This window comes from Eublepharis macularius, chromosome 16 (assembly GCF_028583425.1).
Source record: "Eublepharis macularius isolate TG4126 chromosome 16, MPM_Emac_v1.0, whole genome shotgun sequence".
NCBI lineage: Eukaryota > Metazoa > Chordata > Lepidosauria > Squamata > Eublepharidae > Eublepharis > Eublepharis macularius.
Genome location: NC_072805.1, coordinates 47,605,114 through 47,626,980, shown reverse-complemented (window position 1 = coordinate 47,626,980; position 21,867 = coordinate 47,605,114). Strand labels below are relative to the sequence as shown.

The 21,867-nt window shown below is 50.1% G+C and overlaps 1 protein-coding gene across 2 annotated transcripts in view; it reads right to left on the bottom strand.

Annotated features, from left to right (window-relative positions):
• ACSF3 (acyl-CoA synthetase family member 3) overlaps nt 1-21,867 on the bottom strand; it is a 64,825-nt gene that overhangs the window by 19,438 nt on the left and 23,520 nt on the right. For both annotated transcript variants that reach the window (XM_055000152.1, XM_055000154.1), the window contains 2 exons: nt 19,537-19,649; nt 6,724-6,850 (listed from right to left, as the gene is read on the bottom strand). In XM_055000152.1, the coding sequence (XP_054856127.1) occupies nt 6,724-6,850; nt 19,537-19,649 (240 nt within the window). The remainder of the gene's footprint in view (nt 1-6,723; nt 6,851-19,536; nt 19,650-21,867) is intronic.

Here is a 21,867-nt window from a genome sequence, read left to right as displayed (position 1 = left end):
TTCCACGACTGGTCTGTGAGCTTCAAAGAGTCCCCAGCTTTCAGGGAGGGACCAGGAAGACCAGGAAGATGTAGCTGCAGCATTTAAAAACAGAACAAACCCAACGTTTATGTCTCAGCAGCACCAATTCTACACAGGAGGGAATTATGCACAATATGCAGATAGGCCAATTTGCATAATCCATCCAGCTTCTATTGGATCTTTTGTGCCCTCTGAGCACTCCAAATCCTGGTCATTCAGCCCCTGGCTAGGGAGGCATGGTCAAAAGGCTTCAGGAGGGAGACGGGGATGATCCCACACATTCCGTTTCCGAAGCTGGTTCCGCAGCTCCACCGGCACAGCCTCTTGTTTGAAACTTCCGGTTTGTGCAACTGACTTTCCATCAGAAAGAAAGAAATCATCAGTGGGTGGGTGTGCAAACCATTCCTAAGAGCAGGAACCTCCAAGACCTTTGGAGGGGTGTTTGCCTTGGACGGAAATAAAGGGTCAGGGTTCACAGGGATCTCGGCAAATTACTTGCTTTTGTTTCCTGCAAAGAAACCAAGTTTCTTCAAATGCTGAAACATTACATTCTGCATTTGCACAAAACATCCATGGAAGCCTGGAATATTCCAAGCCCCAATTTTGATCCACAAGAAATCTGTGCAAAAGGTGGAGTTTTTTTAAAAAAAAAACTACATTATTTATAGTCCGCCTTTCACACTGAGACTCAAGGCGGATGACACAGTGTGGGTCCGTTTCAAAGTCATTTCAATACACATGTAATAGGGAATATACATGCGAATTTGCAATGATTTGAAACCAGCAGAAATCCAATACAGAGTGGAAGAAATGCAGAAACAGGCTATTAGCCATTCCAAGACTGACATATTAAACAACATAGAACAGCCCAGTAGGGTCATACTCACAGCAATAGTAGTGAAGTCTATAGTTACTCCCTATCCTTTTACCGATGCCTCTCTCTTTGAGACAGGTGCTTCATGTCACAGCCCTCCCCTGACCCCCACGAAAGAATCTACCCAAAGCAGGATGTGGTTACATGCAAAAGAACCGCGTCGATTCCAACTGCGCTTCTGGGCCACTCAAAAGCAGGCAAGCTTAACAGAGAGGCATCATCCTTTAAAAGCCCGCATCAAACAAGTTAAATAACTCTCACTTTCTTAACGACATATTAATCAAAGCGCATTGATTCTTGAATCAGATTCCGTTACCAGCCGAGCCCTCTATCTTCTCAGCCCTGATGCAGGCATTAAGGGAGTTTTATTCTGACAGGTACAATACAGCAATCAATAAAGTCTTATTATATGGGGCTGATATACATGGATTTGCTCACAGGATTTATACGCCACTCGGCAAGACGGCACTATTTCATGTCTCTGCCTCAACCTGTAATTGAAAATAAATCTCCCCCAACACTCCAGGTTCTGGTTGCCGGGATGTGTGGGCAAAATGTGAATGGGAAGCTGATCCTTCCTCGGGGAGAAGGTGGCTCTCTAGTTTTGCTATACATGCTGTACAGAAGAACTACTGTAGCATAGTGGTTGAGTGGTAGGGTTGTGAGTCAGCACTCTGCTGGTTTGACTCCCACAACTGCCATGAGCTCTGTAGGTGGCCTCGGGGAAGCCGCTCTTCTCAGCCCCAGCCTCGCAACTGTGTTGTGGGGATCACAATAGCACTGACTTTGTTCCACACTTTGAGTGCAGCACTAATCTGTCTACAAGAGTGGTATATAAGCACAGTTATTATTACTATTATTATCATACGCTTTTGCTCAAAGAGGAGGGTACAAAAGAGCTCTTTGCAGGGGTGGAGGGGGGAGAATGCATGCATACATCCAAGGTGGAAGCCAGAACTGTTGGTGGTGCTACTGTGGGGTCTTGCATTCTTTCCAACAGGGATTGAGCAGGAGATGTTTCTGGCAGAGGGTGCCCCACCCCCTCCACATGTCCACAACACGGATGCATCACGAGCACACAAGGACTGTTGCTTTCATACCATCCTCTAGCAGTTCTGCCGTTCACTGCCAAGACAGAAGCAGCCTTCCTTGCATTCTCCAGAGTCTTGCAGCACAAAGTACTTCATTTGCAATAGGCGGCTTATTATACTAGCCGCCCTTACAGGGCTGTTGTAAGGTTTTCATTTGTTTAAAATAGTTCTACCCTGCTTTGTCCCTCCAACACAAGACCCAACGATTATAACTAAATAATGTGTGCAAAGCACTAGAAGCACTGAAAGCTCTCTCTAAATGTCTATTATTATTGTTGTTGTTGTTGTTATCACCATCCCCACGGTGAGACACTATTTGCCATATTCTACTGACTCATCAGAGTGTTAATGAATATCTGTGACATCACAGCAGCTCAGCCAATGGCCAGGAGGGATGCACAGACAGGCAGCCAAAGCCAGTTTTTAGCTACGAAGTGTAGGATCGCTTGCTGACATGCCGAGATGCAGGAAAGGCAGCTCTGCGTCACACAAAGCGGGCCATTAAAGGGCTGCAACTTCCGTATTGATTCTGGAGGTGCTAACAGCTGTAAGACAAATGGGGACAGCTGCACAGTCTCTCTTGACCTTTGGGAATTTGCCCCACCTCTGGACACGCTCCAGCTACCCAACTTGTGCTTTTGCTCCCTCCATCACAAGATGCAGCCACGTGTTAGCACTGCCGCGTGCTTCTGCTGCCCGCAATTATTCTTCATTTGCTGACCTGCTGCTTTCGAGGAGCCTCGTTAGCAATCAGCAGCATGCTAAATGGTGGCTCAGAAGTTAAGGGGGTCACAGGTGCACACCCTCCCATTCTCGCTGTGCTCCAGTAGTGCTCCTGCCCCAACCACAGGTCTTGGGAGAGCCTCCTGCCCCCACTGGACACGTCACCCACAAGGGTTTAGATGGGGGGGGTACCCTTCACAGCCTGAGACCCACATCTGAATTTCCACCCACTTTTGAGGGGCTCCAAATTGGGCGCTGCCTCTTCCTGCTTCTAGTGTTGGAAACAGAGGAGTGGGTACCCTGGAGCCCTCAAAGGCCAAGAGGGACCCCCAAGTGTCCTTTTTGCCCACCCCGCTTCGCTGCAGTGACTCAGCCTTTTAGCTGCTCGACAGTTCTTCGGAAGCATCAGTCCGCTAAGCGGTACGGCAGTCTGGTGGGCTGAGGCTCTTAACAAAGCATCGCGCTGCTCAAGAGTCCGTCGCCTGCGCCCTTCTGGCTCTGGCCTGTGCACAAGAGCTGGGGAGTGGGGCTGATGTCTAAGGGGCCCCTCTGGAACACAGAGCCTTTGCTGGGTCCCTCCTGCATTTCCCGTTCTCTCTTCCAATTCGCCACTCTGGGGTGGGACTTGGGGAGTCCCAGAAGCCTGGGCACTTGTACACCAAACGCTGTCATGCTGGAAAGCAGGATATGGAGATCTATTTCCCTGCTCTGTTAGGAGCACATTCTTGGCACACCCCCTTGCTATAGCTACACTCTCTCTTATTTGCATTCTTTGGGCTTGCTATGGCAGTAATTAACTCTGTTTAACTCATTCAAATGCATTCTCCAGCATTCGCTTAGTAACAGCCATTTTGGTACTCCACATAAAAGCTTCATGAGCAGGCACCGCACTGGGATTCATCAGAGCGAGCGTCTGCTCCAGCAGGTCACGCGTAGTGAGAACTGAGTACGTTCTGCCCATCCAACCCACGGCCAAATGCAAATAGAGAGTCCCACACCCTGAGCACCTCGGTATCCATCAGAATATTTAAAAAATCAAGTTCTTAGCCCTCACTGCTGCAGCGTTCAGTTCAAAAGGCCACAGACCTCAATTGTGAGCTGTGCAGGACCCGGGGAAGGGGCAACTGCGGAACTGGCCTCTGTCCAAATGTGTGTGTGTGTGTGTGCAGAGCAGAGCGGCTAGCAAGGCAGGAGACACCTCACGCTTCGGAGCAGATCCTATGCCTACCGAATACGTGCAAAGGATCCAGAACAGGGAAATCGGAGCTGAGAGGAACCGGAGAAAAATTATTAGAACTCCTCCACAGTCCCAGTCTCTGTCAAACAAGACGAAGGATAAAGTAAGAAAAGCCTCCAACTGCCTCTAATCTGCCCCCCACCTTCCCCCGCCATTTCTAGCTTGGAAGTTAGTTAGATTTGGCCAGCGAAAGGGTTAAGTTTAATTTATACTGATTTCCATTTAATATCATTCACTCCCCGTAGGAGCCAGCAGCTGTGAGCTGATTGTAGTTTCTCATTATGCAGTCTGTATCGCTAATGGTCTGTGACAAAGGCATGCCATCTTCCAGGCCGTACCCCCGAGAGCCAATTAAACACACATACTCCCTTCCTGTTTGCAGTGCATTACAATGAAATTAAACTGAATTTCAAAATCATTTTCTCCTAAAGACATCTCTTTACAATAATTAATGCATGCTATTCCTTTGCATCTGAAATATTCATCAGGAGGGTCGACCAACAACAAAAAAAACCCCTTTCAAATAAAATCCCGATGGCCCCATCTCAGCCTTGCCCACTGATACCAAGCTGCAAAATCTTGCCACTCGCCCAAGGACCACGCCAGTCTCAAGGCCTGCCCAAGCGCAGCTCTTAGTTTTGCTGATTTTTGTTTTAAAAAATTCAGAACACATAAAAAGGCCACTGAGACTGCAACCAGAAATCGACTTGAGCATTTGACTTTTCACCCCAACATGGTCTCCTGTGTACATCTCACCCCAAAGACTCTAAAGTGTTCACGAATGTTATCCTGTTGTCGTCCTGAAAATGAACCTGCCAGGTAGGCCAATGTATCCCTCCCTCCAAAAAAGCTCAACGTTTCAGATGGAAAAAGCAACCAACTTAAAGACACTCAGCGACTTCAGGGTGAGATGAAATTTAAACCATGGACATTTGCATCGGTGGTTCAGTTTCTCCGCCACTCTGCCACTGCAGGGGGAAAAGGATGCTCCAGAGAACTACAGACCGGTTAGCCTGACCTCTGTCCCAGGGAAGATACTGGGGCAGATATTAAAGGCATCAGTCTGCAAGCATCTGACGGACAGCATGGTGAAACGGGAAGTCAGCATGGATTTGTCCCCAACAGGTCCTGCTAGACCAACCTCAACTCCTTCTATGATCGAGTGACAGAATTACCGGATCAAGGGAATGCTGTTGATGAAGTTTATCTGGATTTCAGTAAAGCTTTTGACAAGGTTCCTCATGATGTTCTGATGAGTAAACTGGAGGACTGTGGACTGGACTGCAGGATGGTTAGATGGCTACGGAACTGGCTGGGTAACGTCACCTAAAGAGGAGTTGTCAACGGCACCACGTCTGATTGGAGGGAGGTGTCCAGTGGAGGGCCACAGGGCTCGGTTCCGGGCCAAGTGCTCTTCAACATTTTTATAAATGATCTGGACGAGGGTGTGAAGGGATTATTCCTTAAATTTGCAGATGACACCAAACTGGGAGGAGTAGAGGACACCCCTGAAGACAGGGATAGAATTGAACGAGATCTGAACACACTGGAAAAGTGGGCAGATTTGAATAAGATGCGATTTAACATGGATAACTGCCAGGTTCTCCACCTGGGTAACAAAAATGCAAAGCATGCAGACTAGATGAGGGGTACACTTCTGGGTAGCAGTGTGTGTGAACAAGATCTTGGGGTACTGGTGGATGGGAAGCTACATATGAGCAGTCAGTGTGATGCAGCAGCCAAAAAGGCGAATGCAATCTTGGGGTGTATCAACAGAGGCATAAGATCCGAATCACAGGCTGTCATTGTCCCACTATATACTGTGTTGATCAGGCCCCACCTGGAGTATTGTGTGTGATTCTGGAAGCCTCACTTCAAAAAGGATGAGGACAAACTGGAATGGATACAGACAGAGGGGAGCAACCAGGATGATCGGGGGCCTGGAGACCAAGCCCTGCGAGGAGAGACTGAGGGACCTGTGACTGTTCAGTTTGGAGAAGAGGAGGCTGAGGGGAGACAGGATGGCTCTCTAAGTATTTAAAAGGCTGTCACGTAGAGGAGGGAAAGGAGCTGTTCCTCTTGTCAGCAGAGGATAGGACTTGAAACAATGGGTTCAGACTGCAGGAGGGAAGGTACCAGCTGGATGTTGGGGAAAACCTCTTCCCGTTAAGAGTAATCCAGCAGTGGAATCAGCTGCCTAGGGATTGGCAGACTTCAAGGAGTGGCTGGACAAATCCTTGTCAGGGATACTTTAGGCTGTTCCTGCACTAGACAAGGGGTTGGACTAGAGGGTCTATAAGGCCTCTTTCAGCTCTATGATAAACAAACAAGCAAAGGGTATATATGCCATTTGTATGTATTCTGATTGCTGTAACCGGGCACTGTAAGTACAGCCCAGCTGAATTTAAGTTCAGCTCCCAGCTTAACTGGTTTATTGAGGGTGTTTGTATGCTGCCTCTGCAGAAGCCTGCTTAATGGGGACTAGCAACTTTGAGCACCTGCTGAATGTGATTTAAGCTGATTTGACAAAGTGCTTGGGAAGGCAAATGGGTTGAGAGACACCAAGAGCTCTGTGCATACAAAAAAAGGGGTAGGTGTTTTCTTAGCATTAGGAAGCACAGCCTAAGTTATGGCCAGGCAGAAGAACTAAGCGAGCTTCTGGTTTCCAGATGAATGGGCTGGGACAGATGGCCTCTCCCCAGCCTTGTGCCATTAACTGATGCAGGGTGGAAGAAAAACATCTTGGAGACCCTCTCAAAGACCTCCAAACACGGTACCTGTTTTAAACCAGCCATCTGGAGTAAAGGCGTCTTGGGTCTCCTTCGGTCTATTCCAATATTCCTGAAACACCGTAGGCCCCTTCACAAAGAGCTCCCCTTCTTTGCCGTCCAAACCCGGGGTCACCTGGGGAAACAGAGATGACCTGTACTCTGTTGCTTGTGCCCCCCTCCAAAGCAGCCGGTCCTGGTACTGCACAGCAGGGTGAGCAGGAAGATCCTGGCCATGCCAAGGCAGGAAGGTTCTCAGAAATCCAAGAACCCCTGTGAGATTGGAACCACGTCTATTCCCTCCCTGCAGACTTCACCAGCTGCTTTCAGGGAGAAGCAGAAGGTGCAGAGCGCCAGGAATGGGCCAAGGGCCGTCAAGCATGATCAGCCCTCTGTGAGTCAGCCTGCCCCCCCACACACACAGAGCCCTGCAAGCACAGTGACACGGTCCTCCCCCCTTTTTTCACGCCACGCGCTCTGCTCTGGAAAGGTGGCAGCAGCACAAATTGCCAAGCAGGGGAAGGAAACTCCTGCCTGCGCGACTCAAAGGCTGGACGGCTTCCAGATTCCTTCTCACCTCCAGCTCTGGCAGAGGATCAACCCTGTCTTATCTAGAGCGCGGCTCACGTCCCTGTTGTGCAATTTCACGATACCGCGGCTGGCTTGCAAGCAGTAAAACAGAAAGCCCGTGACATTATCTTAATAGGATTTTGCTTCCTGAACTGGTGGTGTCGGTAGCTGTGCTCCCTAGCGCCCAGGGAACATGTGGACCGGTTCAGTGGTATCAGCTTGAACACTGGGGGTGGGGGGTGGGGAGAGCATCATGGAGGGGTCAAAGCGCTTACTGGCTACAGCACACACACCCCTATTAGTCACAAGACACCCCCCCCCCAAATCTGACGGCTGCTCCTTGTTCTCGAAGGGTGCGGGTGACGGGGGCACTGCAGCTAGCTAGCAAGCTCCTTTCTTCTGCACCGTCTCCAAGGTACGCTTTTGTTGATAGACCGGATCTAACTTACAAGCAGCTGCTGAAAGCATCCAATGGCTAATTGCAGAGATATCCTATTCTCCAAGTGCCGTATTTTAATGCACGTTTCAGCTGCTTTAATGCGTTCAAGTAACTTTAACATGCAGACACGGTGTGCCCTGGAAGGCTGGCGTTTGATAGCTTTCCGCCACAAAACGGATCCTGCAAGCTGAGCTAGGCCAGCCGGCGCACCAGATAAGATTACATTTTCCACGCATGAAAATAAAAAGGTTGTAATAAACTCTCTGAAGGAATAAATCCGGGTGATTATAAAATGCGTATTTTCAATGCTTCAATTTTACCTCTCTATTAGCAGGCGGCCAAGGTGGCTGGGGAAGTGGCGGGGGCCCATCCTTCGAGATGCCCCCTACCCACTTCTTGAACGCTCCGTAGTCCATGGCTTTCCAGGATAAGCGGACCTTCTAAGCCTAAAGCCCTGGAGGAACTACAGTAGAGGAATTGGTGATGGACCTTAATGGAAATGGACCCTAAGAAAGAAATCTGCTTGGGCACATGATCTGCTTGGCCACATGTGGGGGCAGGATGAGACAGGCTTTCCAGCTGACCCAACAGGGCAACCTTTGCATTCTTACTGACCTGGCTTTGCCTCGGGGCCACATCAGTACGACTCATGAAAACTGTGGCCTTGGGCCGTGTGCCCCTTCACTTGCCACCTGAGCATGCAGACCGATGGAGTCTAAATTCAAAGTCCTGCAGCAGCTGCCGTCGGATCCTACAATGCTGCTCTACTGTCTGGAGACTCAGCACCACGGAGGCACGGCCACCTGCACAGTTCCTTACCAAGAAATCACGGACAAGGATTTTGCGATAAAGACGGCCTCACCCATGTGGTGGGTGGGCTTTTGAACATCACAGTAGCCCCCACAGAATGAAGCCACAGAAGAACAGACCTGGCAGTGCAGCTGCTGAAATACGTATTGGCCAGCTCTCTTGCTACTGGGATGGGCAAACGCGTTTCTACAATTAAAACTGAGAATGTAAATGGCGAGGGATGCTCTAGTGGTGGCAGAACTGTGGTGGCTTTACATGGCTCTGCTACATCAAGCCGGGACAAAGGGCTAGGGAAGGAAGAGCCACATGTGCCTGGGAGAACCTTGCCAGAGCTTAGGAAAGTCGGGGGTTGCATGAGGTAACTGTGATGCTGCTTTCTCGACTGCACATGAGAGCTCAGGGGCACTTCCTGAATACTGGGTCAGGGGAAGACCACCTACCTGTGTCCTGTTCAGTGACCTCCCAAAGACATCTAGCTGGCTTGCTCTGCTGGACTGGGCAGATTCAAACAGGCATGGCCAATGCTATCTTGTTATGGTTCTCTGCACCTCCCAAGAGATGGTGCCACTTGTCAGGAAAAGATTTCTAGGCAGTGTGGAGGTAGCACAGCATTCGTACCCCTTACCACACAACTGAGATGGGACAGGGGGCAGAGTGCCTGTGGAAAAAAGCATGCCAAGCACAACTCAAAAGGGTACGCCGCCCATGCTCTGAAATCAACGAGTGTGGCACAGGAACCGTAGGGCATTAGGGGAACTTGGTTCAGTTCTCCCACCATTGCAAAGGGGCTGGCATGGGAGCAGCTCCTGCCAGACTGCGCCCTTGCTCTAGAGGAGAGTCAAACATGGGCACCACATATGGACATCCGCATCCCTGCAAAGAGGCACAAAGGCAGCAAAAGTATAAATGCGGCTAATTTTTCTAGTGGGACGCGTTGTAAACGCGCCAGCTGTGCTCTCCGAGATCACCAGCGGCAGCACACAGAAAAAGCAATAAAATTTAAATTTTAAAGAAGTATTTCCATCACGGCATATTCCCACTCCCACCACCATCTCCGCCTGGCACTGGTTAAAAATGCAAAGGGTTTGCACTGCTGGTTTATATTTGCAATTAAATGATTACCTGAATCAAAGTACTTAAAGAATACTGGGAAGATTCTTCTTTGCAGGGGGCGGGAGGATGGGGCGCATTAAGCAGGCGAAAATCATGTGTGCCCACGCTGTCTGCATTAATCAGCCCTTTATTAATCCATTTGTTTGACAAAAATCAGAATGTGAATAAACAATTTTTAATCAGAGCGAAAGAACAGCAGGGTGTCCTTCATCTCACCTCGCGTTCTGGTGTTATCCTGTCAAGATGTTGGCCACAGAGTACGACACACCGTGGAACAGACACAACGTCAGCCACGTGCTAATGCCGCCAAAGCAAACTATCTTGACCAAAGGACAGATACGAAATCCTCCCTTGCCGTGGATTCCTCAAGGGCAAAGGGCAGAAGTCCTTTCTGCCCAACCCCTATCTGAATTTCGTATTTTGGAAGAAAACAGAAATGTACTTTTGAAACTGGGGCAGAAAAGGAGGTTCTCAGAGGACTTGGTCTGCAATTGTAGGAGGCAACCAGAAAGTGCACCTGCCAGAGCCCACCAAGTACGACCCCCCGCCCCCACTCTTGCTGTCTGTCCAGAGGCCCTGGCCCTGTTTGGCCAAAGGCATCCCATCAGCTGCCCCAGCTTTGCAAGGGACTGGCCTGCGGGTTGACAGCCGAGGGCCCATTTTGCAGAAGGTCCCCAATCAGGCATCAGGTAGCAATAAACTTTTAATCGCAGTCTATTCTGGCAGATTTGCTAGTAGTAAAACGCGCAGCAGCACATCACCAATCTCCTAGGCAACCCGGTCTCATGTACCCATTTGTAATTAAAAATTCCCTCATAAGCTCCCTTCCCGCACAAGCGGCATTATCTCAGCTATGAGCCGTGTGTCCTGCAGCAGCCTGAAGAAGCCAATTGAGAGGCGGCACGGTCCCCCCTGCTGGAGAGAAGGCAGATTTCGGCTCCTTGGGGAGACAACTCCAAGCAAAAAAAAAAAGTCCCCCAAAGCTCAGCCTGTAATCTGCAAAAGCCACATTTCACATCTGGCTTTGCAATGGTAACTTTTCATAAAGGAGGACGGGAATAATGCGATCAATTCTCTTTTCATTTTGGAAGGTTTCACGTTTGAAAATGAAGGGAGAAAGGAAATGGTGGGGGTGGGGGGGAGAGAAGTTTTCAATACCAGGCACCGTTTGTAGATCATTAAGAAGCAAGAGTCACTTATTTAGACAGGCAGCATCAGTAAGACAAAAGCTAATTGGTTTCAAAAATCAATTGAAAATGGGAGCCTTAAACTTTCTTTTTGGGCACCTTTGCGGAACTGACCACGTCTGCATTTCATGAGTCATTCCCAAAGAAGGCATGGTGGGCAGCGGAGGCTGCTGTGATGACCCAGAAATTCGCACGCATGACTTAAACTACTACTGTCTATTCTTTTTTAAAAATGGAACTAATTCTGATTTGCAAGTAATGCCTTGAACACAGAAGTCAGGAAGGGAATGGTCATGCCGGGAATTCAAACACCGGTCGAACATGTTCCCGCCCTCAAGCTGCGCCGGTCAATAAATAATATCATGCTAAATAATCTGCCCTGCAACCGCAAAACTTCCCATCCCACAAAAAAAAGCTGCCTCCTCCTCTGGGCAGAGCACCAGATACAGGCTGCTGCCCCTCCCGCCCCCATTCCTGCAGGGGAACGCCGGGGGGCCGAGGAAGGCAGAAAACGGCAGCATTTCATGGGGGAAATAAAAGCGTCTGCTTTGCTATTCTAACCAGTTCCCCACAGGAAGGGAACACACTTCCCACATACACTCTCACCGTTTGTTAAATATTTAATCCAACTCATGCTCAGCTCTTTGCGCTGCATCTCGGTGCACCAAGAAAATGCGACAGGCTGTCCAGAACTCAAGACCCCTTCTGACGAAATCTGACCCACCACCAAAGTGATCGGGAAGGTCCTCCCACCTCAGCCTCCAAACATGGTGAACTTGTATGAAGGTGTTAGGAAGAGTCTTCTATGGAGATGTGGTGGAGAGAGGGTGGGGGGGCATGCTTCAAAATCAAAGAAACTTCCGCGTGAAAAGACAAGGGGAAAGGCACCCCCCCATCTGGAACTGGGAGGAATGTTTTGCCATGGTGGATCGGAAGGACTGGCCATCTTGCAACGAAAGGAGGAACTGCACACTCAGAAAAATCATCAAGGTGGAAGCCCTGGTGGGGGGGCTGGGGGGGTACGCTTCAGATTTTAGGGACCTGTTGAGCTCTGTGTCCCACCTGCAGCCAGAAGAGGTGGAACAAACTATGCCAAAGGACATGCAAATGTGCTTAAACTGGCTTGTCTTAGCAGTGTGCCCTACACGGACCTCCACGTGGCTCTGCGAGACCACTGGCATGGGCCTGCACAGCAGCGTCTTGCTGGGTTCCAAGGCTCGTAGCCAGGAATGCATTTTGGGAGCATGAGGTGCTGGGGAAACCACAGTGCTGGGTGTCAGGAGCCAGCCAGCCAGCCAGCCAGATGTTGGGAACCGGATATGATGCTCTGTCTCAGACTGGCATCCATCAGCAAAGCCTCTAGAAAAATGCTGGAGTTTTGCCAAACGCACCACTGGAGGCTCTGCCAGTGCCACGCATCCGCCGTTGGGTCTGCATCTTTCCTAGGGTGGCCAACTCCAGTCTGGTCAATTCCTGGAGATTTGGGGGCAGTGCCTGTGGAACGGGGAATCTGGGAAGGGATTTTGCCTACAATCTATGGTATACTATAGAGTTTGCCCAGTTCCTTCAGGGGAACTGACCTCTGTAGTCTGGAGATAAATTGTGATTCTGGGAGACATCCAGGCCCCACCTGGAGTTTGGCAACCCTAGTCTTCCCATAGGCCTGGGCTGAAGCTGCCCTGCTAGCCGACAGCCAGAAGGCAGCGATGTGCAGACATCCTTTGCCTGCACCGGGAGGTGCGAGGAGCGCCTCTCTGTTTAAGACGACAGCCGGACAACAACGGTTTGGGGCACAAGCCGAGCCCAGTTTCTCAAGGCCCCTGAGCACCTCTCTGGACCCCAGCCCTTGGGGATGCATGAATCTGCCTTAAGAGTGGCTCCAAGCACTTCAGCCTGCCTTAGCCCAGCCACGTCAACCCTGTCTGGGCCTTTCCAAGCTCCTCTCCTCTAGAGAGGATGGGGCTTGATCCCAAGACTTCTGTATGACTTCTGTATCCTTTCCCACTGGGTTATGGCCTTTTGTATGTTGCTCAGGTCACTCCCCTTCTCTGCACGCCTGTTGCACAAAACTGCACACTCTCCAAATTGCCCAGTTAGAAACATGGCATTCTGAACAGCTGCAAAAATACACGCCCATTTTATCTGCTGACAGCGCTCCATTGTCAAGGCCCAGAGTTTAGCGCTCACATCGAAGCCAGCATTTCTTTCTTTCCTTTTCAAGGGGAGGGGGAGAGCAGGGGGGGCATTAAAATAAACAAACAGACAAGACAGACAATACCCGCTATGCTCCACGACTTTGCAGGCTCCTGCCAGCTGGGAAGCTACAGCCTATGAAATATGCATCGCAGTGAACAAAGCAAACCGAAATATCCTGGGTTTGGGAGTGGGAGGCGAGTCACCCTTTCCTGCATGCGGCTCTGTCAAGGGGAGAGCCCGCGAAGGGGTGGCAGAGGCCGCAAGAGCAAAGAGGGGCCCCCAGGGCCGAAGCAAAGAGGCAGGAGGCGGCAGGAAATCACACGGCTATGAAATGTGCATTGGAGTAAGCGCAGCACCATGAGCCAGTCGGGGTCGGGGAGGCAGTAGCCCTGTCCAGCAGGAAGCTCTTCTGATGCTCGTACGAGGGAAGTGGCCTGAGCAAGTCCTGTCTCTGACTGCGACTCTGAGCTGCAGCAGCGCAACAGCTCCAGCCACGCAGGCCTTGCCTGGCAAAAGTTCCTCGCCTGCTTCCTGAGGCCTGATCAGCCAGAGGAGGGGAAACGCTCAGGGTCAGTGTTGCCAGCAATGGGCAGTAACAACCTGAGAGATGCTTCTCTAAAGCTCAGTTCCCACCGCCCCGGCCGGCCCAAAGCCCCGCAAGCGTTTCTGCTAGGAATACTCATACGTCAGCGGCGCAAAGGCTAGGAATAACCACAGGGCTTCTAATGTGCAGAAAACGCCTCCAAATGTTTTGCTCACTGGTGACTGCAACAAGCACAGAGAGTCAGCACCGAGATCAAAATCTGACCTGTCCGAGCACCTACAAAGGATGTTGTTGCTTTGAAGGTGGCTCCCGAAAGATGAAAGAGGGACATACACCATCTATCGTACTAGATTTACCTTTCATCCCCTTTGCCTCCTTAGTCCTGTCCCTTTATTTCTACTACTACTCTGACTAATTGTTCACTTGCCATTTTCCTTTATTGATAACAACAACAACATTCGATTTATATACCACCCTTCAGGACAACTTAATGCCCACTCAGAGTGGTTTACAAAGTATGTTATTATTATCCCCACAACAAACACCCTGTGAGGTGGGTGGGGCTGAGAGAGCTCAGAGAGAGCTGCGACTGACCCAAGGTCTCCCAGCTGGCTTCAAGCGGAGGAGTGGGGAATCAAACCCAGCTCTCCAGATTAGAGTCCTGCTGCTCTTAACCACTACACCAAACTGGCTCTCACTACACCATGAAATAGGTCTTTATTTTATGTTTTATTTTATTTATACTCTGCCTTTTCCCCCAGTGGGGACACACCAAAGCAGCTATCATTCTCCTCTCCTTCATTTTATCTTTGCAACAACAACCCTGTGAGGCAGGTTAGGCTTACAGTGTGTGTGTGTGTCGCCCAAAGCAATCCAGAGAACTTCCATGGGAGGATTCGAACCTGGATCTCCCAGAACCTAGTCTGACTACAACCACTACACCACCGGGCACGGACATTTAAAAGCAAGACACTTGCCATGGAGAGATGCACCCAAAGTGTGCAATTTGATGGATGGACCGATCTTTAGGATAACCCTCTTAGTGTAACATATAAATGGCCCTTCTTCATTTTCATCAACATAAGAAGTGTTGGGGGGGGGGGACTTTCCACTTTATTGAACCCATACCAACAGTCTTATTTATTGCATAATAATAATTGATCATTGTATAGGTACAATGAAGACCCTGATTGCCATAAAATTGAAACACATTTTCTAAAAATAACGAGTAGCACCAATGGCAAAGCCCCACCTGCTAGCATCGCCCCCCCCCCTTTTCTGGTCTACAGGGGGTGCAAAAGTGCAGGACACAGGAGAAGAGCCCAGGAGCTGCAGAAGCCAAAATGGAAGCTGCAGACGGTGCCGAGGTTCAGAGAAGTTTCAGCCCTCTCTAATGAAGCAAAGGGGGAGAAGGGACTGAGAGCGCCAGCAAACTTCCTGCTAAGGAGATTATTGATCTTTGGGCAGTGCCAGAAACTAGCTTTGCAAATTACATCCGCTCTCTGGCTCCACTCTCACACGGCGGCTCTCGAGCTGTGGAGAGCAACTTTCTAATACGCGCATGAGAGGCAACAGCTGAGTTTTCCTCTCAAATTGTAAAAGGGACTACAAGCTGTGTAAGTTGCGCTGAGGAACTTCAGGAGTAAAGGAGCTGAAGGAATTAGGATGTGTCCAAATAATGAGATTTTTAAGTGCTCTGGACAGGGCGGGGAAGAGAGGGGTGAATAAATGTTATGTGTTTGTGCACGTATCCATTTTTGTTAGCACAAGCCATGATCTGGTAGCAAAAAGAAAGTGATATGCAACAGCCACTGGCTGGCAAGAAAGGGCCTGTGGGTTTCTGAGCTCTGCCGTTCCTCTGCCTATGGCCAAACTGGCCCCGATGATAGCAGCTCCATTTACTGGATCCCAGGTCTAGCCAAATTGGGTATAAAAAGACCGGGAGGGGTTTTAGAAGAGAAAAGGGGGCACACGGTTGGGGGTGCCAAACACTCCCAGCTGATTCTCCCTACCTGCAAATCCTTTTCTCCTAAAAAAGTTCACTTCCAGCATCAAAAAGCTCTATTTAGCATTATTCACACAGTGCTCAATGCATACGGCATTTCTCAGGCTATGAGAAGACAATGCCCTGCCCCAAGGAGCATACAAAGGGCAGAAAGGGAGGTAGAGATGGGGCTCTACAGGGCAAGAATTCTTGCTGCCCTACTTCAGCTCAATTTTAGCAGTGGGGGAGGAAAGGGGCTCAGGCTTTGATGTGGAAGTGCAAGAGGTGGTCACAAATAAGCCAGCTGTCCCAGGGAAAACTAGTGCTGGTCCCTTCTGCCCTCAAAAGCAGACCTCCCCCCTCGGTTTGGGACGGGGCTGATCGGGGTCTGCTGCCTCTGAGCAGCTTGGCCCTTCCTCAGTCGCCCTGGTCAAACTGTAGCCTTTCAGCCTCCTCAGTGCCTCCCACTAAGTCGAAATGACACACTTTTAAAAAGCTGCCCCAGGTCTTGCACCGCCAGGACACCGGAGGCTTCTGAAGTGGCCTCTGAAAGCTGGGTTTTTTTAAAAAAATAATTTTGTCTGTTTTTCACTTTGGGTTTTATTTGGGGAAAGCCCCTCCCCCTGATTTTGCATCCCGCAGGAAGAACCAGCCTCTTTAACACCAAACATTCCTCCCTCCTAAGCAGAGGAGGACATTGAAAGCTCTCAACCCAAGTTGGGCAAACAGGCGGCAGTTGCCGAAGATAATGGAAGCCACATAATGGAAGCCACATAATGGAAGCCATGCCCACTCACTGCAGAGAGCAAGGGTGAAGGAGGGAGCAGCCACTTGGGGACAGATGGGGGCTGCGCCCTCCCCATTTAGGAGGACACAGGATGGAAAAGCCAAACAAGGGGGGTAAGACTCTGAGTCTCTCTACACGAGACATCTGACACGTGAAGAACACGTGTCAGGAGATGCAACGTTAGCTGGGAAGGGTAGTTTCAAAAGACAGAGCCAGCGACAGGGCAGAGGCTTTGCTCTACACTGGAGCTGTGTGAAGGGGCTGTGAAATGCCAAAAGGGACACTTCAGCCCATCATAACCTCTCCAGGTCCAAGCCTGGCTCTGGAATGCAGCTCCAGCCCTCTGGTTGCAATCCTACACAGTTTTAGACTGGAGAGGTGAAACTGACAGAGTATTCAGGGAGTCAAAGGTGAAATTAACAAACCCTCTGAGGAGCGATCGCCACCGGCTCTGTCTTTTAAAACTATGCTTCCCGGCTAACATTGCATCTCCCTACACTTGACGAACACGTGCCGAGGTGTCTCATGTAGAGAGATTCTCTCACTAAGAGGATCATTAGGCCAATTCTCTGGGTGGGGGTGGACAGTGCCCTCTTCTGGTAAGAGGAGAGGGGAAGTTCAGAAAGCCCCTTGGGAAAATCTGCGGGGGAAAACAGCAAAACCTTTGGAGCCAAGCCCACTGATGGGGAAATCAACGCACCTCCCAGGCACGGCGGCGCAGCCAACACAGAGCCCTTGTGAGGTTGTGGTGCACAGGGGGAAAGGGAGGACACCACCTAGGCAATCAGACCCTTTTGCTTAAACCTGCATAAGGAATTTCGTTTTCGTGAGCTGGATTCCCAAAATGATGGGAGTGAAAAGTAACCAAGCTTTGTTTTTTAATGGCTAACGTCACACGTGCGCTAAAAAGGCAACCGTCTCTTGACGGACATTGGAGGCTGCTTGGTACTAAGTCAGAACACTAGTGGCCCATCTAGCCTGGAAATGTTTGCTCTGATTGGCGGCTGCTCTGCCGAGGCAGAGGAAGGCCTTTCCCAGCCCCTGCTCCCGGAGTTCCTGCAACTGGAGCTGCTGCCCAGAACTAACCATCAGCTCGCAGAGCTGGTGCCCCATGACAAAGCATGTTATTTGTTTGGCAATGTGAACATGCGAAGTAGTTCTCCCGCAAAGTCAGACCACAGACACGCCCAGCCCAACCCTGCCTCCTCTAACTGGCTGTGGCTCTCCATGACTTCAGGCACAGAAAGTTCCTGGCTGCCACTTGAGGTCCTTTCTGTGAACAGGAGACGCCAGGAACTGAGCCCGGGACCCCCTGCAGATGTGAACTGTGGGCTGCAGCACTGCGCCAAAGCAAAAAGGCAGCTTCTCTGCTTGCGAAGCCAAAGGGCAGGGGCCCAAACAGCCCCCGCAGGCCTCTGTGGATGGTGTTGAGCCACATGGCGACCAAGAGGTGGGTCCAAAGACAGAGGCTGCGTCAGGAAAGGTCTGCTTTCCTGGACCAGGGTCTACGCTTTTGAGACGAAGCACTACTCTTGGAAGACGGTCTGCACTGCAGGACGGTAGGAAGACACGTGTTTGGCAAGAGCCTTGCGAATCCGTTAGGAGGGCTTTAAACTAAATCCTGTGGGACGGGGAGGCAACCCCCCCTCCAAAGCAAATATGATGCCAGTTACTGGAGACAAGAGCACTAATGATGAGCGGGGAGGGGAACACATGCAGGGACCCACTGATTTGCAGGTAAGGACAAAAATGAGGCACTCGGGGCACATGGATCGTGGATTCTGATGTCTCATGTGCAGAATATGGGGGGGGGGAAACAGGAGGAACTTGATGCCTTAATATAGGAAGGGAACTATGACCCAATAGGCATTACTGAAACTTGGTGGGACGAGATGCACAGCTGGAATATTAGGGCTGAGGGGTACAGCGATGAAAAGGAATAGACCAATTAGGAAGGGGGGAGGAGTAGCGTTATATATCAAGGATGTATGTAGTAAAAATAAAAGGAGAAAGAAATAACAAGGATATTATGGGGGGGGGGGTCTGCTATAGACCACCGCGCCAGGCAGAGGACTTGGATGACGCACTCCTAGACCAGTTGATAAAATTTTCAAAGAGACGGGACACAGCGGCCATGGGAGATCTCAATTCCCCACATATCTGTTGGACGTCAAACTGTGCTGAAAAGTAGGTCTAATAAATCCCCAACTTGTCTGGCTGACGATTTCATCTTCCAGAAGGTGGCGAAGGAAAGAAGGGGGGGGGGGGTCTGCTGCTTTGGAGCTGATTCGGTTTAGGCTGGGGAGGAGATGACTGAGCGGTGATTCGACAGCCGTCTTCAAGTATTTGACGGGCTGTCATATGGAGGATGGATTCGATGACTCCATATGAATTTAGGCAGACCAGGAGAGGGAAGGCAGGAAGGGATGAGACGGCGCTCCGCTCTCGTGGCCCTTTCTTACATGGCCAGAGTAATGCTGATCGCCACAGGGGGGGGGGGGGTCAGGAAGGAGTTTTTCTCCAAGCCAGACTGGCCAGGGCTTTTTGCCTTCCTCTGAGCATACAGCAAGGGTCACTGGGAGAGTGGGGGGGGGGGGGGGAGAGCTGCGCCTTTCCTGCATTGCACTCGATGGTCCTGAGAGTTCTTTCCAGCTCTCTCTTTCCATGACAAGAAGCGGAACATCAGGCGCACACATGCCTGACCCATTTGGGCTAGGAGAGTTCTACTGTCACCAATGGCTTTCCTCGATCTGATTGTCTGCATTTTTAATTTTTGAAAGCCGCTGTGATGGTTTCTTAAACTGAAAAAGTGGGATATACATATTTTGAATAAATAGTAAGAGGAAAAAAAGCTAGACTAGGAACTAATTTACCCAGCCACTTTTGGCTGACTTTTCCAGTGGATTGTGGAGTGCTAAATGGGTCTTGGGAATGAGCTGGTGTCTGCTCAGACCAGACTGTGGCTTCCTAGTCTTTGGTAAACTGCTCTAGCTGCAGCAAATCATGATCACAAGAGGGGTCCACCTGGCCCAAGTCCACTCAGAAAGCCAACTGGGGCTGCCTGGCCCCTAGGCAGGTGGGACGACGTCTCTGTCCTCAGAGCCGGGAGAACAAAACCCCAAAGGCCCCAGCACTTCCCCTGCTTGCTTCGCCCCTCGTCTCCTCCGGGCCCAACCACCACCACCACCGTACCTTGGTGCCATGCTCGTCACCTTCAGCATGGACTGTGTGGGTGGAGCCATCCCGCTGTGAGCTCTCCGTGGCAATACGAACCTTCACTCCTGGCAGTGGAGTTCCTACCGATCCTGGGGAAAAGGAAGCAAGAAAAAAGAGAACGCTCATGAAAGGACCGGTCGAATTGTTACAGGTAGCAATGGGCGAGAATTCGAGCTCCCTGGATGAAGAATTTGGGCTTCCTTGGTGGAATGCTTCCTTGTTTCAGTGCCAAACAAGTCCAAAGGTGGAATTCAACTTTCCATTCCAGCTAAAAACAAAATCACTTTTTAATTATTAAAAAAACCTGCATAGCCTCTCCATGGTTTATTTTTAACGTGCACCATTACCATGTTTTTCGCAATGAATGATCTTAGCACAGAATTTGGGGCAGGGTGCAGAATGCTACCGGCCCCTGATAGGAACAGCCCAGAACAATTAGCAAGGTGTGCCAGTCTGGGTCCCATGTCTGCAGCGAATTCCTAATGGAAGTGGGACTGCCTGTTTCTTCAAATACTGTGCAGCGAGGAGAGCCAGTTTGGCGTAGTGGTTAAGAGCGGCAGGACTCTAATACGGAGAACCGGGTTTGATTCCCCCCTCCTCCAGTTGAAGCCGGCTGGGTGACCTTGGAGCTCCTCTCAGCCCCACCCACTCACAAGGTGATTGTCATGAGGATAATAATGACACACTTTGTGACCTAAAAGTAGCAGTTATCCTGAAGAGGAAATTCAAAGGAAGATTAGAGAGACTGCTGAATTGCAACTGAAAACAAAGCTTAAGACAATGCATCCACCCGGACTGAATCGAGACCTAGGCTTCCTGTCTCATTACCAATGCTAATTTCTCTACACCTACTACCCCTCTGCATACCCCACCCTATTCAATCACACCTGCCCCTGTCGTTCACCGGCTATTATCATTTGGCTTCTGAAATCACTCCACTGTCCAAGATATAAGGACAGATGGACTCACATTCTAGCTGTATCTGAAGAAGTGAGCTGAGACTCACGAAAGCTCATACCCTACCACAAATTTTGTGAGTTTTATAGGCGCTGCTGGACTCTTGCTCTACTGACACACTTTGTAAACCACTCTGAGTGGGCATTAAGTTGTCTTGAGGGGCGGTATATAAATCAAACGTTATTATTATTATTGTTGTTCTTATTATTTCATCCAGGGGCTTCCAACATTCATTTCAAACAGGGCAACAATGGTTTGCACTTCTGACTAAGTGAACTGTGTACTTGTGCTGGATTCACCAGTGCCACGTGTGATCTGAAGACAGGGTAGAAATGTGACGACTTCAGTAGCAGGGGAGGTCTGCACCCAGGCTTCCGAGTGCCCCGCACGCACCGCACAGAAAACCCCAAATCGAAGTCCCCCGTACTTTGATTCAGCTCCTATATTGCCAAAATAAACCCTACATGTAACAGCAGCATCCTCTGGGAACCGACTTATCAAACTTTCTCCAGAAATAGTCTTCCTCACAACCCCAACCAAGCAAAAATGACAGAAAGCAGAAATCTGTAAAAGACTGGGAAACGCTGACAACGTTAATTATAGTGAACACGAGCACGACAGTGCAATTAAAGTCTTCATGCAAAGACAATGACCCGTTCTCTTCGGGCCTGAGTGACATTTAAAAATGAAGTCTCCATGGGTAACAGGGTCCAATTTGGCTCCCCAATGGCACAAGCAGAGATTTGGGAAGGACAGGTAAAGGGGGTGAAAGGAAGATTAAATCCTAAGTATTAAAAAAACACGACCACCATCTTGGTTGCTTCTTGTCCCGGGCAGAGCAACTTGCTACAGAATTGGGAGTGGGGGGCGTGGGGAGAGAAACTGCTGCCTCTTTCCCCTTTCGGTTTGAGAGCTCTCGCACATTTGGCATGCTGCCCACCCGGCTGAAGTCAGCTCCGGCAGCCCACGACAGCCAGCAGTCAGAGAACGAAGCAACCCTATTAGCCCCTCTCCAGTCTCCCCCTCTGTTTAAGTTAGATGTCAGTCCTTCCCTGATAAATTTAATTGGCCCTGCGGTCTGTGTCCTTCGGTATCAGGGGACCAGGATGCTGCTCTGCCGGGGGGGGGGGGGGTGTCCTGGGAGAATCGGAACAGGCCGCGATGATAAGGCTCTCGGCGCTCTCCCTGTCAACAGTCTGTGGAGTCCCCGCTGCAGGAGCTATTAGCCGCCTCTGATCTAAACCTCCAATTAGAGTGGTGATTAGGCCCAGTGAGGCATTCGCTGGCCATGAATTATTCATCTCCCTTCACAGTAACAACACCAGGGGGATTCGAGAGAGAGAGAGAGAG